This window comes from Protopterus annectens, chromosome 3.part1 (genome assembly GCF_019279795.1).
Source record: "Protopterus annectens isolate FY-2018-M chromosome 3.part1, PAN1.0, whole genome shotgun sequence".
Lineage (NCBI taxonomy): Eukaryota > Metazoa > Chordata > Ceratodontiformes > Protopteridae > Protopterus > Protopterus annectens.
In genome coordinates, this window is record NC_056732.1 from 1667573537 (window position 1) to 1667593103 (window position 19567).

A 19567-nucleotide genomic window follows, 5' to 3' on the forward strand; every position below is an offset into this window, starting at 1 on the left:
TCAAACCCCACAGAGATGGACATAAACAGCACCAAGGAAGAAGCCCTGGAGACTTGACAAACTGGAGGGCCTCAAAAGAGGAGACACAGAACAATACCTCAAAGGCTGAAGACACTGAAAGGAAGCAAACATACTGGTGTCAAGGATAGTGCTGAAGACTCTGTGTTGACAGCTCAGTAAAGTGATTCAATTTGAGCCAAATTAAATTGGATGAAAAGACCTAGAGTGCCAAGAATGAAGGACCCATTGGTCACAGGCACATCAGCTCTAATACCTCCTGTGCTGAAACATGGACTGGGGAAGGATAAAGGAGGAAGGGCCAAGCCTTATCTGCCCTTGATACAGAAAGGGATGGGATGACGTTCATCCAAGTCTTGGAAAAGGCCCTCATCATACATTCCCAATCCATACCTGATCACTATGCACTCAAAGGACCCAAAAGTCACTATGGAAGTTAAAATGAGGGGGGCTCCCTACAAAGGAGTTACCCCTCATTAAGTCAGATGACCTACGGTTTGTGTGATTTATCCAATATCATTACAGGACTGGACTGTGCTGCAGCCGGGCAGGGGAAGTTTCTCAGATGAAGGATGAGGTACTAGCTCCATCCTCCGCATCTCTGCTGCTGAACAAGGGCCATCATCTGTTTTTTTTTTCTGTATCCTTGGCCTTTTTCTTAATCTTTATTTTTATCAGTCTACCCCCCCCCCCCATTTCTTTCTTGGCTCTCACCAGAGGGGTCTGGGGGAATAATCTCTTAATACTTAACTAATTTTTATACTCTGCTAAGGACAGAGGACCAAACGCACTGCAGAGCAGCAATCAGGTGACAGGTATTCTTGCCCCAGGCATACCATGCAAAAATTATGAATGTCCTGAGGCAGACTTTTATGGTCATGCTTGGCACACTTGCTGAAGCCCTTACCTGAGGGTCATGCTACTCAATGTCAGAAGAATAAATCTCAAAATGCACTCGCTCAAAGCACTCAAATAGCGAACACTGACATTTGTGCTATAACAGACCTGGTTCAAAGCAGCAGAAAGCACCCCTGCACTACCAGGCTATAACACATTCCACACCTTTCGGCCCCAGAACTTGGACCGAAGCTCCAAAGGCGGTGGTGTTTCCATACTCAAAGGATGTGTACACCTCCAGACTGGTAGCCCAACATAACTCTTGAGATACTTCAGGTGCTGCTAACATTGGGTAAGACAGTGATTCAGGTCTTAGCCTGCTATAGGTCTCCAACCATGTCTCAAGACTCGCACTCCACATTCCTAAGCACCCTGGAGAATATTAGGCTCCAACCTAACACTCTCATACTGGACAACTTAAACTACCCCTCCACTAACTGGGAAAACTACTCATGTTCCAATACACTTGCCCAATTTTTCCTGGAATTCATTAATTCCAATGCCCCGGACCAGCTAGTTCTTACCCCAAACTAGAGGTAGTATTATCCTTGACCTGGTCATTACTAACATGGACAACCGTTGCTCTGCACCAATAGTCAAGTCCTACCTGGTTAGATCAGACTACAAACAAATCACCTTGGAAATCCACACACCCCCCTGCAAAGGTAACCACCATGAAAAACTTCTCCAAAGCTAACTTTGGGCTCCTAAAAACAGAGGTGGCTAACTTCACAGCACCCATGTAAATGGAGAATAGTTGCATGACCACCAAATCATACACCAATGCACTGTACGAACACGTACACAAATGCATGGATCTCGCCAACAGAACCAAGACACTCTCCTCCAAAAAAAGGAAGCCAATTTGGTGGTCCCCTGCCATAAACAAACTCTACAACACAAGGAAGAAACTGATGCGGAATAAGGTGAAGTCCTAAGACTGAAAAAACTCACTTATCACCCTCAACAAAAAGTTGAGATCCCCCATCAAATCCTCTAAAGCTAGCTATGAAAACAGAATTGCAACCACAAGGCCTTCTATAGTTATGTAAAAAAATCTCCATGGAAACACCCAGATTTGCTCCAAGCTACTGCACAATGGTACCTCCTATACTGAGCCGACAAATACTGCCAATATAATGGGAGACAGATTCCGTGCCAGCTTTACCCCCCCCCCAAAGGACCAATCACAATACCAGTAGATTGCCAGCCACCCAGTATTACTGCTGCACAGGTTAAAACAGCACTGTCCAAAGCCAAGAATACAGCTTCTATGGGACCTGACAATATCCCTGGCTGTGTTCTACATGAACTACAGAGTGAACTGGCACCATACCTGTGTGCCCTGTTCAATCACAGCCTCACCTTGGGCTTTGTCCCTATTGAATGGTGCACTGCTACAGTCATCTCTCTCCACAAAGAAGGAGTGACTACAGACCATGAGAACCATCACCCCATTAGCCTGACGAGTCTGATATGCAAAGCTATGGAACGCATCATCAAGGACCTAATAAACAAGGATATAGGGAATCTCCAAAGTCTGGATCCCACAGAGTCTGGTTTTGTGAAGGGCAGCTCATGCCTGCTCAACTTGGTCGACTTCGAGTCAGTCACCAGAGCTGTGGATGAGAGTAAGGTGGTTCATACAGCCTACCTTGATCTGGCTAAGGCCTTTGATACCATTACCCACTCAGGAATCATAGAAAAATTCACTAAGCTAAGCATCAACCCCTATATCACTAGGTGGGTTGCAAATTGGCTCACAAATAGAACCCACAGTGTGAAAGTAGCTGACTCCAAGTCAGACTGACAACCAGTCACAAGTGGAGTCCCACAGGGTGCAGTCCTGGGTCCTCTCCAGTTTGGTATCTACTTCTATGAAGTCCAGGCCAACATGAAGGCACTGTGGCTGATAAAATTCACAGACGACTGCAAACTGGGAGCTATTATTAACCCCCCAAGTGATGCTGACATCCCGCAGAAAGGCCTCACAGAGACAAATGGCTGGTGTCAGAACCATGGCCTTAAGCTCAATGCCAAAAAAAAAATGTGTTGTCATCTCCTTTGGGAAAAACTTAGTTCCCATGAATTACCACATCAATGGTAGTCCACTGAACACAGAAGGCGTTATAAGAGATCTGGGAACACAGGTTGACAGCAACCTCTCTTTTGACCACCACAATTGCCACTGTGGTCAGAAAGTCCTATGTAACACATCGCATTACTAAGGGTTTTGCATCCAGGAAGAAAGAGGTCATTGTCTCCCTCTACTCTTTCCTCATTAGGCCAAAGTACAATGCCCCATTTGGCATATACCTCACTAGACACCTGCAACAACTGGAGAAGCCGCAAAAGTACCTCAGAAAGATGATCCTAGGCCTTAAACACTTGCCCTAAAAGGACAGACTCAAAAACAACTATTCTCTGTCTCATACCGCCTACTTAGAGGTGATCTCTGTGCTCGACTTAAAAAGCCATGTCTGACCCAGCTCTGTTAGAAATGCTACATCTGAAGAAATCCAAATCCCTCTGCACCACACGCTCCAGAGCCCTCAACCTCATTACCACAAACAGAACATGCTGGAGGGACAGTTTCATAACCCAGAGACTGCCTATGCTATGGAACAGATTTCCCATATATGTCAGAGCACCGCACTGTCCCTCCAAGAGAAATCTTGATGAGTGGATGGAAAATAGAAAATTCACCCTGGGGATCCCTCCAGTGGCTCTACTCGACAGAGGCACTGGGAACTAATAGCGGGTGACACGATGCCAAAGTAATTCTATGGGCTAGGCTTGTAAAGGCTCCAGGGCCATTAGCCTAGTACACATCTATGAACCTATGAAAGCTCCATCTAAAGTGGCAAGAGCAAAGATACATGCAAACCACTGCAAAATGTAATTCCAACAACAGAAGCGGCAATTAACAGCCAAAAGTACCAGTCATAAGACAGTAAATAGCAAGGCGGAAAGTATTTTTTTGTTGTTTTCAATGAGCTCTTGAAAAAAGGCAAAGTAGCAGACAAAAAAAAAAAACATTAGGAATGGCTTCGGGAGAGAGTTGGTAGACCCCCTGCCTATAGAAAGTAAGGAAGACAAAAACCTTAAAAAATAACAGGTACAAAGTACAACCCTGAAAGATAATGTAAAGATCTAAAAGATATTAAGGTCAAGAATAACAATATTCAAAAAGTTTTTACTGAGAAAAAAAAAAAGGGCAGAGAACTTGGCCCTATGCCAGATGTCCATTTGCAAAGGCGGCAAATGTGATTTGAGGAGAGTAGCTAATCTGGGGGATTATGGGAGGGAAAAGTTTAAAGGAGCTTGAGGATGGAGCACTGCCTGACCAGATCTCAAAGTGGCTTGAATGCCCATTAGCTAGACTGGATGGACCGAATGATTAGGATTATCTGTTACGAGAAGAAAATGTAATACAGGAATGGCAACTGTGTACATGATTGATACATTTGCAGCACGTGTGACGCTTGAACAATTCTTACTCGCAAAACAGCTCTTTTTATGACAAGTACAAAAATTCAAACTGAAAGCAAGACATGTCCTGAAACTATGATGAATAATGATACACACCAAACAGGAGGCGACAACCTGTAAATGAAAATAAGTACTAAGAAAATGAGGAGGGACCGACAAACAGAGGCAAACAAGGTGATGGGATTAATGTACCAAATATAATCATCTAAACTAGGGGAGGTTACATGACATTGCATCCTGCCAACAAATATAGGACATTTTAATGTTACACAATATCTGTAGTAGTGAACAAGTTGGGTGGGAAAACTCAGGAGCAACGGCAGACCCCCCCCCCAATCCTGAGAGAACTAGGGAGGAATAAGGAAGTTGGCACCAAAAATGTAGTAATTTACAGTGCTAATCGAGGCCAAGTTCTGCTCAAAAGACTAAAATAGTGTTCATCGTGCATGTATACTTACTGTGAAATCATCAGTGTCATGCCGATGCTCGAATGAGTACTGCCGTCCATACTTGGGAAATGGATGCGCTGAACTGCTGTCATTTAACATTAAGGGACTGCAAGACAAAAAGAAATTTAACTCCAAACAAAATGCAAAAAAAATTGACTTCTCAAGTCAGTTATCAAGTAAAAAATAAATATAGGTAATAAGTTGTGGATCCATTGCGTATGTCACTCAACTACGGTTGCACTGTAATTAAATCTGCTGCTTACCTTATATTATTCAACCTAAAATCTAGCTGGGAAACACTGACTCATAAGGATAACAGAGTACAGAATGCATATGCTAAAGTATCTTTAAATGCATCTGTTTTATATAACTACTAGTTAAACTAAGCATTTCGCCAAGTTTTAGCATGACTGTTATTAACACTACCAGGCTTAATTGTCTCTGATTCAACAAAACGCCTAACAGCATGTGGAATAAATGACATGAATGTAAAGTTATGAAAGTTCTGTCTTACAACTGTTGGATGAAACAGGTAATCACAAATTGTGCAAACATAACTGCAACACATGCTGCCTGTTTTAGATGTCAGTTTTTCAAGTGAAAAGCACAATGATTTGTATCAACCCCAACACCACATAGCATGCTAACGTCCTCATTATCTCCTAGTGCATTCCTATCTCAGAGTGGATTGCAGGCTGACTAGGCTGCCAGTCTCTCATCCTCAATATTTCTGACAGTAGCACTCAAATTACTTTTCTATTACATTATTTCCTTTCCTGCTCTACACTAATTATTCCTCTCCAATTTTTGTTTTGGTTCACCGATGAGCCATTTCCCTTACCCAAACAAAGAAATTAGTAAGACTAAAAACACTGCTGTCCTGTGCTTCACAAATTAATACATAAGAAATTAAGATCCTGACTTTCAGTAAACTGTAAATCAACACCAAAACTCTATGTTTAACCTTAGTCATACAGACTTGTACAGAGACAGAGGGACTCGCAGCTGGAATGGATGCATTCCTGTCTTCAAACTGTGCAACTTGAATGACTTCTGATATTTTTCAGTTAGGTTCTGTAAACCTTATAATTATATCACTACCTGTCAACACCTTAACTGAATGTAGAGGTCCGCAAACCAACTTTTGCAGCAATCCACTACCTTCATGGCCTGATGACTTGCTTCATCCCCAACCCTACCCCCAATTTTCACCCATCCCCTCCCCCTACATTTAAACAAGTTTAATTCCACCCCTACGCATTCATAACCAATCAATACCTCTTTATTTAATAATAGTCATACTCTACTCCATCTGTTACTTCTTCACTAGCTTGTCCCAACTAACCACAATATTTGTTACCTACTATTACATACCTCAACTGTACAGATTTTCATAGAATGTCCAAATATTTGCCTCATATTTTGGTTCGTTCCTCATAAAATGTGGTTTTCTGACAAATCACTGATTGAACTCGATATATGATGCACATCTGAGTTTGAAACTTCACATCCTCAAGAAAATACATCCTAATGCAAAGCCTATTACTCTAGCAACTTTCTTAGTTTATAAATGCAATGTTTAAAATCTGTCCCTATTTTGAGCCATTTTCCCCTCAGTATGCTTGACTTTGTAAAGATTTCTTACACTAAGAGGTGGAGATGTATTCGCACACACAATTTATCCATAACCCACTTAAAAATGGCTATGACTAACATCCTCAGTCTCTCTCCTCTTTAATCTAGCCTATAATGTTAACCATCAATTTTCCCACTACACATCTACCTAACAAACCCCTAAACCAACTCCCCTACCTCATCACCGAGCTTTTCACTCAACCTGTATAGAGTTAAATAGATCTATACAAATTGAGTTAACAATGAATATATATAAAACTAAACCATACAACCTCAAAATCACCAACAAGATTGAAACAAATATATACACTGCTATAGTCTTTCCGCCACTGATTTTCTCAGCAGACATTTTTGTGGCGAAATTCACCCAAACCTTGGCCCCAACCATCAACAACTCTACTTTAAACTAATACCCACCATCTCTACTACTCTTACCCACACATCCTCAAAAGTCAACCTTCTCTTTCTAAATATCAGTCTAAGGTGAATGTGCAAAACAATCCAAGACATCCATGCCTACCTTGCAATGCACTCTCCTGATATAGTTACTGCATAGAAACCTGGTTAAAACCAAAAATACCCAATGAAATCACTACACCTGGCTTTAACATAATCTGACTTGACAGACAACTGAGCAGGAGGCATTGCCACCCTCTATAAAAAAACTCCCTAAAAAAATCCTTCTCAAACAAGAGATCCAAAATTTAAACAATGCAGAAATCTGAACTCTACTAAAAATCCAAACAAGAAAAAACAAACTTATCTCTGGTATACCCCCCCCCCCCCCCCCCCAGGTAATAACAAATATGTCAAACTCTCCTCCTTTGGATATTTCACAATATCCAAAATGAAATTTGTATTCTCCGAGATCTAAACACAGAATGACAAGTCATAAATACCAATAGCTCAGTTAATACCACAGATTTATATGGCTTTACCCAATTAATTATATCTGCCATTAGAATTGACAAACGCTCTGGCAGGTGGTCAAGCTAAGGCTGGGTACTCACTATTAAACCTGACAAGTAATGAGAAAGTGCAGTTGTGTACACTTACCATAAATGTAGATGTTAGAGTGTATTCACTGTTGCAGTCATCACATTTGGGTTACCTGCCTGCAGGTATCTCTCAGCCGGCCTGAATACCAGAGTCTTGGGTGATTTCTGTGTCGGATGCGGTCGCTTCTTCCATGATGTCAGGTCGGCAAGGGTATAAAACATGCAGCAAGACACCATTACATCAGTTTTTCTTGCCCCAGATGTCAGGTGCCCCCACAATAGGAAGCAATTATATGATATGGAACACCCCCAGCAAAAAGCAAATACACATAGTATAAGATATGCCAAACCAAAAGGATAGGTGAAAGCAAAGACAATCAAGGGGCTGGAAGAAGGGTAACCAGGACTGCAACAGTGAATACACTCTAACATCTACATTTATGGTAAGTGTACACAACTGTACTATTATGTTCTTCGTGTTTCACTGTTGTAGTCATCACATTTGGGTTGATTCCCAAAGCTAAGAAAGGGTGGAGGTAGATTAAGATGCATTAGGGCTGGCAATCAGGCCCTGTAAGACTGCTGTGGCAAATCCAGTTTTGGATTTAGAAAAGCTAGGCAAGTGATAATACTTGGTGAAAGTATGTACAGAGCTCCAGGTTGCAGCTTCCAGGATGTCCCTGGTACGGACACCTCTGAGAAATGCAGTACAGGTAGATGCAGCCCTAGTGGAATGCATTCTTATCCCCTGTGGGGTAGGTTTGCCATGCTGCTTGTAGCAGAAATGGATGCAGTGTGCTATCCATTTGGAAATGGTTTGCTTTGAAATGGCCTTCCCCTCTGCCCCTGCAGCAAAGCTGACTAGCAGCTGGTCAGATTTTCTGAAAGACTAAGTCCTGTCCAAATAAAATCTAAGCAGTCTGTGCACATCCAGAGAATGCAGTATCCCTTCCCCTTTATTCTGAGGATTAAGGGAAAAGGGTAGGCAAATTAATGGACTGGTTTAAGGCCACACTAGACACCACCTTGGGCATAAAAGATGGGTTAGTCCAGAGGGAAACCCTGTCCGCATAGAAGATAATGAAGTGTTCCACTGCCATAAAGGCCTGCAGTTCAGGCACTCTTCTTGCTGAAGTGATGGCTAACAGTAAAGCTGTTTTCCAAGAGAGGAATTTCAGCTCTGCTGTAGCAGCCGGTTCAAAGGGGGGGGGGGGGGGGGTAACTTTTTCCAGTACAAAGTTAAGGTCCCAGGTTGGAGTGGGAGCTGTCCTGGGGGTCTTAAATTTCTAGCCCTTCTAAGGAATTGTTTTACCAGAGGATGACAGACAAGGGGTGGCTCAGTATTATAATGAGCTGAGATGGCAGAGGCATGAATCTTAATTGAAGAGAAGGATAGGCCCTTGTGGAGCATGCCTGTTAAGTAATCAGTATATGAGGTAAGCTGGGCACTGTTGTGCCCATTCCCTGAGAATGGCTACAGGAACAGTATCTTTTCCACTTTTCTGAATAGGATTTTCTAGTACTAGGCCTCCTTGCCTCAAGAATGACATCCAGCACCTGCTTACTGAAAGTTGCTAGAGGTGAGTTCAGGGGATTAGCCAGGCTGCAAGGTTCAGGGTTTCAGGCTGAGGGTGCAGAATCTGGCCTGCCTGCTGGGGCAGCAGGGAAGGCGTCTGAGGCAGATGCCATGGTTCTAGCACTGTCAGACTGCGCAAAAGAGGGTACCAGTGCTGGCGTGGCCAGTCTGGTGCAATCAGGATTGTCCTTGGCTTGTCCTGTTTGATCTTTAGTAGAACCTTCAAGAGGAGAGGCTTAAGGGGAAAGGCATAGACAGAGAGGCTTTCCCAGGTAAAGGACAGGGCATCCACTTTCCAAGCTTAACTGTGGGGAGTTCTGGTGCAGTATTTGTTTAATTGGTAGTTCCGAGGGGAGGCAAACCAGTTCACCTCCTGTGTCCCCCATTTGTTCCTCAAAAGCTTGAATATTTTGGGTTCCAGTTTCCATTCGTGTGGGTCCAGGAGATTTCTGCTTAAGTTGTCTGCCAGTGAATGTAGTTTGCCTGGCAGGACTTGAGCTTGTAGGTGCACTTGGTTGCTCAAGGCTGTGTTCTACAGAGCCATGGCTAGTCTGCAGAGTGACTAGGAATGTGTTCTGTTATGTGCCACATAACTGTGTTGTCTGTCTTTACCAATAGTTGTCCTGGAAGAATAAGGTCGTTGAAGGACGTCAGAGCATTCTCTACAGCTAACATTTCTTTTTGACCGACATGCAGGTGCATCTGCTTTGGGTTCCATTTGCCCTGAATGCAATGCCCTGCTATGTGAGCCCCCCATGCATAGTCTGATGCGTCTGTTAGGGTTTGGATGGCAGGTGGTAGAGTGAAAGGGAGTCCCTTGTGTTTGCAGGCCTCTGCCCACCAAAGGAACTCTGCCCTTAGACAAAGAATGGCAGGGATTATTGTTTCCAGGTCCTAAGAATGTTGACACCATAGACTTTTTAGATACCATTGAAGTTTCCTCATATGCAGTCTTGCATATGGAATGAACAGAATGCAATAGGCCACGAACCCCAGAGCTTGTAGTATCTTGCAGACAGCTGGGTATTTGTGGATAGTAGGTTGAAGTAGGTTGTCAAATAAATTTGTTTCTCTGGAGTGAGGAATGCCATCTGGGAAGTTATGTTCAAGCTTGCTCCCAGGAATACAATCTGTTGTCAGGGTACTAGGTGTGACTTCTTCTCACTGATGGTGTACCCCAGTGAAGTAAGAAGTATTTACAAATGCCAGGTGCTGTAATAGCAAGTCCTGACCTTCTGCCGGAATCAGGCAATTGTCCAAGTATGGGTAAATCTGAGTACTTCTCTGCCTGCAAAATGCAATGGCTGGAGCTAGGCACTTTGTGAATACCCTGTGCGCAGTAGATAAGCCAAAGGGAAGTGCAGAGCACTGATGGTGCATGGAGCCTGCCCTGAAGCGTAGGTATTTCCTGCAAGATTCCCTTATGGGGATGTGCAGGTAAACTTCTTTTAAGTCTAGGGTTGCCAGCCAGGAATCCTTGGCTAGCACAGGAAGAAGCTGTTGGAGAGTTAGCATTTTGAATTTTGGAACCACCAGAAAGGTGCTGAGAACAGACCGATCCAGGATAGAGTGCCAGGAGTTTTCTTTTCTGGGAACCAGGAACAGTCTTGAATAAAAGCCTTGTCCCCTTTGTTCTGCTGCGACAGGTTGAATAGCCTTGATGCAGAGGAGAGAGAGCACATGTTTTTGGGCCTCCGCCCACTGGTTTGGGGGGAGGTCTGGCCATTCACTTAGGATTGGTAGTGAATGGAAATGGAATCTGTATCCTAGGGAAACAATGTTTAAAACCCATTTGTCTTGGGTAATGTATTCTCAGTTTTTTGCATGCAGGGCGAGCTTCCCTCCTAAAAGTGCAAGTAGTTGAGCAAGGTTTGGAGGTGTTAAGGATAAGTCACTGTGCAATTTTACCATGAGAGGTGGCTTACTACTCCCTGCTTTGGACGTGGGAGCACCACACTGCTTAGATCTGTGCATAACCCGAGACTGAATTATTGGTGGTTTACTGCCCCTGGGTTTGGACTGAGAAGGCCTGGAAGGGACTGAAAAGGACCATTTCTTTGAAGGCCAATGCCTACTGAATCTAGGTGGCTGTACTTGTAAGAAATCTTTAACAGTTTGCACAGATTTAGCTTTTTCCTACATACTTTTGAGGACTTCTGCTTTATTGCCAAATAGGTGCTCTTGGTTTAAGGGTGCATCCAGTAATATTGCTTTTACATGCTCTGGCAAGTTTTGTTCCTTAAGCCAAGCATGCCTTCTAAGTACAGACCCAGTGACAGCAGCCCTGCAAGATGCTTCTAAAGCATCAAAACCACACTGCAAAGTATGTTTCCCAACTTGGTCAGCAGAATGCATGAACTCTTGTAAATATTTTGAGTTCTGCACAGTCAGGAATCAACATCATTTTCTGTTTAATTAGTCCCATAATATGCTGCTGATACTTTAACATATGAAACTGACAATTTAAAGCCCTAATCGCCAGAGTAGCAGAGGTATATACCTTCATACCCCATCTGTCTAAAGCCCTAGAATCCCTGTCAGAAGGGGTAGGATTTTTGGCAGTAGTAGCCTTAATGCCTTTTCGTCCTTGGGAAATGGTCTCTGGATCCACAGTAGGATTTCTTGAAGAGGAATTTGAGAGTCAGGTACTCTATAGTACCTGCCAGGTTTCCTGGGAGCTGGAGGCAGAGTATCCAGGGTAAGGCTGGATTCCAAGAAAACATCTATAATCTCCAGAACAGGAAGTATAGCTACAGGCCCGTGCTGAGGCAGGTTTAAAAATTCACGAGTCTCTTTTTGGACGGAGACTAATCCTGGCTTTCCCAGCGGAAATGCTCCCCAAGGGTATGCAAGGTTTCACCAAAAGAAAAATCTTCTGGAGGGAAAGCAGAGGGAATGAAATCCTCTGCATCAGAATCCTCATAGGTAGATAAGGGTATGTCCTGGTAATCAGAAGGAACAGATATCAGATTCCAGATCAGAAGAATCAGAAGGAAAACCAGTTCTACGTCTCTTAGAGGGGGGAGGCTGGCTTCCCCCCAATTAAGATAAGGTCTTCAGCCATTCTAATAATTTGTTTTTGAGGCATGTGGGCCTGAGAATGCGCTTTGGTCGGTTTTCTAGGCATAGTGTGAACTTTTGGTCTGAGGAATTAGGTATTTTTGGCTTGAAATGAAGTCAGTTTAATATGAAAATTGGTAGGCCTGAATACACCCTCAGAAGCCGGTACATGTACAATGGCTACGGACCCATCCAAGGTAGAGACATCCACAGGTTCCATAGCCGAAGAAGCATCTTGTGACATACGGGACTCCGAATGGGTCTCAGTAGAGGCCTGCAAATCTGTAGAAGCGGGCATCAGGGGCTGCAAAAGCACCTCACTGAGTAACGGCGGACTGGCGAATAGGTTAACGGAAGAGTCGCCGGCAGTTTTGGACCTATGTGGTCTGTCTCTGTCCATCCTTCTGTTTTATCAGAAGATCGGTAGTCGGGTGGCTTAACGAAGCCATTTTGGAGTACGGAGAGCGAAAGTACTTGGCTACAAAAATAGCCCGATGACGAATAGTTCGGGCATTGAACAAGGCACAAAACCGACAGTGAGGGACGTCATGGTCTGGGCCTAAACAGGTGACACAGTAAGAATTAGAATCTCTGAGGTATTTGCTTTCCACAGGCAAGACAATTATTAATTTTTTCTGACATTGGTTAGATCAAGAAAAAAGGATCCCCGATGGGGTACTTATCTTTTAGAAGACTTCATGTATGAAACTCAAAAACAAAAATTTCAGGAGTCAGTCAACCGGCACTTGCAAACTGCTTCTGCTTTGGGCACCGCACTGCAAGAAATACTGATGTAATGGCGTCGGCTGCATGTTTTATACCCCTGACATCATGGAAGAAGTGACAGCATCCGACACGGAAATCCCAAGACTCTGGTATTCAGGCCGGCTGAGGGCTAACCTGCAGGCAGATAACCCAAATGTGATGAATGCAACAGTGAAACACGAAGAACATCTTGATGCCTACCAGACACCATAACTGATCATTTGCCAGCATACGCTAGCAGAATTTACAACAGCCAGTATAAATAAATGACTTGCAACCAAATATTTAGCAACCTATTTAAAAAAAAAAGATACATCCATCAAAACACTATCTAAATACAACTGAAACATACTAAAATCCATGCCCCTTGAAACCGCAGTCTCTCACTTTGACATTTTTCCTAAAATCCTTAATATAGCTCCAGTTTGTAACAGTCAAATCCAACCCTATACCATAGTTAAAGGAAACAACCAAAGTTATGTACTCACCGTAACATTCCATCTGTGTTGTCCATTTTCATTCCTCCTCAAATGTTGGATCCGAGGATCTGATCCAAACCCAGCTCTGCCTCTTCTTCCAGCTTACAGAACACAAACTCTTGAGCTCCTCCCTTTTCCCACAATGCCTTTATCACCTTACATACCTCAGATCTTGTTGGTGCCCACAGACCTACAAAGAAGTAAGGAATCCTATAATATAAGAGTCTGGGACTCAATCAGTAGCTCCTGCAATATCCTCAGATCTTTCCAGGAATAAAGCAAGAAAGGGGTAGGTGGGAGGGGAGCTTAGGATAAATGAAAATGGACAACAGATGCAATATTATGGTGAGTATGTAACTTGTCTGATGTCATTTTTCTTCACTCAATCCTCAATGGCTGGGACAGAGTACCCAGCTACCTAAATCCCGGGACGACGGTACAGAAGGATATTTCTGAGCACAGCTGAGCCAAAGGCAGTACTTCCCCTACAGACCAAATCCAATTTGTAAAGAATAATAAAAGTATGAGGGTTAGCCCAGGTTGCAGCAGCACAAATATCATCCAAAGAAGTTTTCGACAAAAAGGCTGAAGAAGTTGCCACAGATCTGGTGGAATGTGCTTTTGATAGTTTTGGTAAAGGCAAGCCCACTTTTTTGTATACAAAAGTAATACGATCTGTCAACCATTTAGCTTAACTCAGTTTAAAAACTGGTTTGCCTAATTCTGATTCAGAAAAATAAACAATTGTTCAGATATCCTCAAATTTATGGCTCTGTGAAGACAGAAACTCAACTGTCTGTGGCTGTCCAACAGGTTTAGCATATATTTGCCTTTATTTCAGAAATTTGGAAAGACTGGAAGGTTTATAACTTGAATAATATTGGATTATGACATCACCTTAGGTAGAAAGGAAAGACTGGTCCGTAAAGATATTCTGTCCTTGTGAATACTCAAATAATTTAGTTTAGACGACATAGCCTTAAGTTCCAACACACTTCTGGCAGAATTAACAACTACTAAGAAGAACATCTACCAAGAAGACAATCTTTCAAGTTAAAATTTTAGTTCTCACTTACCTGATGGTTCAAAAGGGGGTTGGGTTAAGGCCTGTAAAACAACATTTAAACCCCAAGGAGGAGTAGGAACCGTTAACAGAGGTTTAAGTAGATATATTCCTCTGAGAAAGCCTTTGCAAAGCTTAAAAGATACTAATGTTGAATTTACTTCTATATGAAAATAAGAAATGTCTGCTAATTGTACTCCGATAGTTGAGGAGCTAGCCCCTTCATTGAAAATCATAGCTAAAAAAAAAAATCAAGATCCTTAGAAATCATAGCTAGAAAAGAGGTCCAAATTATTTTCATGCACCCAAAATTCAAAGCTTTTCCACTTACTTTTGTAAACTTTTCTACTGGAAGCTTTGCAGAATAACAGAATGTGACTAACAGGGAAGGCGAGCCTGGATTGTCTAGCAATTAATGGAATTGGAGAAACTATGCAGTCAAACTGAGGCCTGAAATGTTTGGATGACACGTCTGTCAGGTGAGGCAGTATGTCTACAGTTGGATCCAAATTCCAGGGTAAGTGTAGAAGAGGAGGCTAAAGGAAGGAAAACCAGATCTGACAAGGCCCATAAAGTGTAATGCGGATAACTGTGCTCTTCAACAGAGATGCTTTCTGGAGAAATTTGGAAATGAGGTGTAATAGGGGAGAAACAGTTGGATCCAAATTCCAGGGTAGGTGTAGAAGAGGAGGCTAAAGGAAGGAAAACCAGATCGGACAAGGCCCATAAAGTGTAATGTGGATAACTGTGCTCTTCAACAGAGATGCTTTCTGGAGAAATTTGGAAATGAGGTGTAATAGGGGAAAAACATAAAGGAGATTGGGGAGACCAAGCGTGAAGTACAGCAACTCTCTGACTTCCCCAATAGGGGGATCTGGGTAAAGAACCTGCTGCACTTGTTGAGGCGAGATGCAAACAACACAGCATGGCTGACCCCATTGACAGAAAATCCTCTCTGCCACCTTCATGTTGAGAGACCACTCGTGAGACATTAGAATAGACTTACTTAACTTATCTGCAATTATGCTGGACTTCCTGGGATACACAATGCTATCAGAAAGTGATTGGATGAGTTTGCCCATTGTCATATGCTCAGATTCTCGACAAATAAAGCAAGTTCTGGTTCCTCCTCGTTTGCTGATGTACCAGACTACTGGCATATCCCCTGTCTGAACTGCAAAAGCCCCTGTTGGGAAGAGTGCCTTGGAAGGTTTGCAATGCTAGAAAGGCAGCTCTCATTTCCACGACATTGACATGCATGTTGGCCTTTAAAGAGGACTATGTGCCTTGGACTATCCTTCCCATGAAGTGCCCCCCACCCCCATCTGATTTGGGAGGAGTCTGTGGTCAATGTGGCCGTGGATTGAGGGAGAACAAAGGAACAAAATTTTGTATTTGATTAGAATGGATCCACCACAGAAGGAAATTTTTTTCAAACTTGCATTATTTGACTTGACTGGATAATGTTTTTGGAAAACAGACTATTGAGTCGTGAGTGCCTACGGAAGGATCCTCATGTGGTACCTTGCCAGCGGTATAACAGTAATTGCCAACATGGATCACAATGCTTGGAGTATCAGATGAGTTAAAAGAGAAGAAATCTGAATGATCTTTTTGACTTGGAACTGAATTGTTTGTACCTGGGATAGAGGGAAAGAAGCTGAATGACCGTACTGAACAGAGCACTGATGAATTCCAATATCTAAGTTGGTTTGAGACGAGATTTATTGTAATTGACAGAAATGCCCAGATGAGAACATAATGGCAGTTAGTCCAGAGAGCCTGAATTAGATGATGCCTGGTTGGAGCAGTTATGAGCCAATCATCCAGATATGGAAACATTTTGAAACCCTGCAGTCTCAAGAGAGCTGCAACTACTGCCATACACTTGGTAAACACCCTGGGGGCTGTGATGAGACCAAACGGCAGTGTTCTGAATTGGTAATGACTGGCTCCCAGCTGGAAATACAGATATTTCCTGGACTGTGTTCATTTTTATGTGATAGTACACATCCTGAAGATCTATCAAGCATATCCAGTTGTCTTTGTGCAGAAAATAAATAAATGGACTGAACAGTGACCATACGGAACTTTGTATACTGAATTGATTGATTTATTCTGCCGAGAGCCAAGACTGGTCTCCAGTGCCCTGTCTTCTCTGGCATTAAAAGAATCTTGACTAAGCCAAGACTGGTCTCCAGTGCCCTGTCTTCTCTGGCATTAAAAGAATCTCGACTAAATTCCGGACTCTTTCTGGTCTGTGGGGACCTCTTGGATGACTGTGTAGAGTGAGCTCTGAGAGGTCATGGTAACTCGAACCGTTTTTAAGGATAGACCACAGAGCTGCAATCAGTAATCCATTTGGCTGCACTAAGTTTAGACACTGCCTGGCCTAGGCGGCCAGGGGAAAAAGGATACAAATAGCGGATTGGACTTCCTGAAATGCTTTGTCCTATAAAGGTAAAACCACAACTGTCTCTGCATATCAAGCAGATGAAGCATGTACACCCCCTTATTTGTAAAGCTGGGAAAGAAGACTGCTAACTATATGGACTGGTTAAATGCTGGTCTCTGTAACCACTTTAGGAAGAAAGGAAGGAATGGTCCATAGGGATACTCTGTCTTTATGAAAGATAATGAAAGGAGGCCTAGCTGATAAGGCCCAAAGCTCAGAGATTATTTTTGTTGAAGTAATGGCTACCAAAGATGGTTTTCCAAGACAGAAATTTCATATCGCATTTGTCTGCTGGTTCAAAGGGTTTCCGAGTTAAACATTGAAGGATCACAAGGAGTTCCCGAGGAAAAGAAAGTCTTATTGGGGTCTGAGAACACTCCCTTCATGAAGGCTTTACACAATCTGGTTAGAGCCAGAGAAAGGGATTATTTCCAGAATGGAAATTAGAGATCGCTGGCAAGTGAAGTTTAATAGTAGAAAAACTCCCTCCTTTTATATAAAGAGCTGTTCGGAAGAAAAGAATGGTCGATATAGGAGCTGAAAAGGGATCAATATTTTGACTGGAAGCCCAGATAGAAAATCTTTTCCATTTGCTCCTGTAGACTTTCATGGTAGAAGCATTGTGGGAGGCCAAGATAATCTCATGAATGGGGGAAGCAAGCTTGGACTTAATTACAGGAAGTATAGAAACCATACGGATAGTTTGAGTGCGTGGAGACTGGGGTGTTGATTTCTGGATGGATGGGAAAGGAGATCCTTAGTGGGTTCCAGTATCCATGGAGGATATTTCAAGTAAGACCAGAGGAAGGGGAAAGTACAGTTGTGTACCTACCATAAATGTAGATGTTAGAGTGTATTCACTGTTGCAGTCATTACAATTGGGTTATCCTGCTGGCAGGCTACCCACAGTCGGCCTGCATTCCAAAGTCTAGGTCCGGCGTCTGTTGCGGTTGCCTCCTCCCTGACGTCAGTGCGCCAGGGGTATAAAAGATGCAGCAGACGACATTTTCTTCAGTTTTTCTTGCCCCAGATGTCAGGTGCCCCAAAAGGGTAGGCTAAAAATATGTCAATAAAGCATGCATGCACTAAGTAACAAGTTTCCTTCATCTACAAGCAAATACACCACATAGGTTATATAGAATAGAGAAGTACAGATAAGGTCCAGCAAAGATAAGGGGGATGGTGGGTGGGTAACCTGGACTGCAACAGTGAATACACTCTAACATCTAGATTTATGGTAGGTACACAACTGTACTATGTTCATCGTGTTCCACTGTTGCAGTCATTACAATTGGGTTGAATCCCAATGCTAAGGTTGGGAGGCTGGAACTAAATAGGATTAGGAGTGGCTAATGAGGCCCTGCAGTACAGCAGTGGCAAAGCCTGCCCTGGATTTGGAATAGAGTGGTAAGTGGTAGTGCTTTGTAAAAGTATGCACTGAACTCCAGGTTGCAGCCTCTAACATGTCTTTGGTTGGCACTCCTCCGAGGAAGGCTGCTGAAGTGGCTGCTGCTCTGGTTGAATGTGGCCTAATGCCCTTAGGCACTGATTTGCCATGTTGAGAATAGCATAGACGAATGCAGTGACCTATCCACTTTGAAATATTCTGCTTTGAGATGGCCTTTCCTTGTGATCCTGCAGCATAAGCTACCAGTAATTCCCCAGTCTTTCTGAAAGCTTTGGTTCTGACCAAGTAGAAGCGCAGCTGTCTGTGTATGTCCAAAGAATGCAGAAGTTTTTCACCCTTATTCTGCGGGTTTGGATAAAAGGTAGGCAAATGAATAGTTTGGCTGAGGGCCACGCTGGACACTACCTTAGGCATAAAAGTGGGGTTTGTCCTTAGAGAAACCCTATCTGGATGGAAAATTATAAAAGGTTCCACAGCCATGAGTGCCTGTAGCTCTGAGACTCATCTTGCAGAGGTTATTGCTAGGAGCAGGGCTGTTTTCCATGATAAAAATTTTATATCAGCTGTAGCGGCTGGCTCAAAAGGAGGCAGTGTGTTTTTCCAAAACATAATAGAGGTCCCATGCAGGTATTGGTGATCTCCTTGGAGGCCGTAAGTTTTTGGCTCCTCTGAGATACTGCCTTAATAAAGGATGAGAAAAAATAGGTGGCTCTGTATTGTAATGAGCTGAAATGGCACAGGCATGAATCTTAGATGCTGGACAAAGGCCAATCCTTTTCATCAATTAAGTTAATACTGCAAACTTTGAGGGATATTTGGAACAATCATGTCAATTCCTTGTGCCTGGTTCCAAGCACAGAATCTCTTTCATTTTTCTACATAAGATTTTCTGGTACTGGGCCACCTGGCCTCCAAGATAACATCCATAACTGCTTTAGAGAGAGGTGCGTTTTGAAAAGCTACATTATCCGCCATGCTGCCAGATTTAAAGTCCTGAGTTGGCTGTGCAGGGTCTGACTGTTTTGTTGAATCAGTAAGTGAGGAATTTGAGGTAATGTCCATGCTGGGCATGGAGTCAAGTTCCTTAGGATTGGGTACCAGTGCTGGCGGGGGGCCAGTCTGGGGCAATAAGTATCATTTTTGGCTTCTCTTGCCTGACCTTTAGGAGTACCTTGGGGAGGAGAGGCAGTGGGGGAAAGGCGTATACGGTTACGTTTTTCCAGCTGAAAGACGTAGCATCCACTTTCCATGCTTGCTTGTGATAAGTCCATG

General features: G+C 43.1%; 1 protein-coding gene across 2 annotated transcripts in view; it reads right to left on the reverse strand.

Moving 5' to 3' along the window:
* Positions 1-19567, reverse strand: part of LOC122798613 (heat shock factor protein 1-like) — a 538873-nt gene that overhangs the window by 254678 nt on the left and 264628 nt on the right. For both annotated transcript variants that reach the window (XM_044067693.1, XM_044067694.1), the window contains exon 7: positions 4866-4962. In XM_044067693.1, the coding sequence (XP_043923628.1) occupies positions 4866-4962 (97 nt within the window). The remainder of the gene's footprint in view (positions 1-4865; positions 4963-19567) is intronic.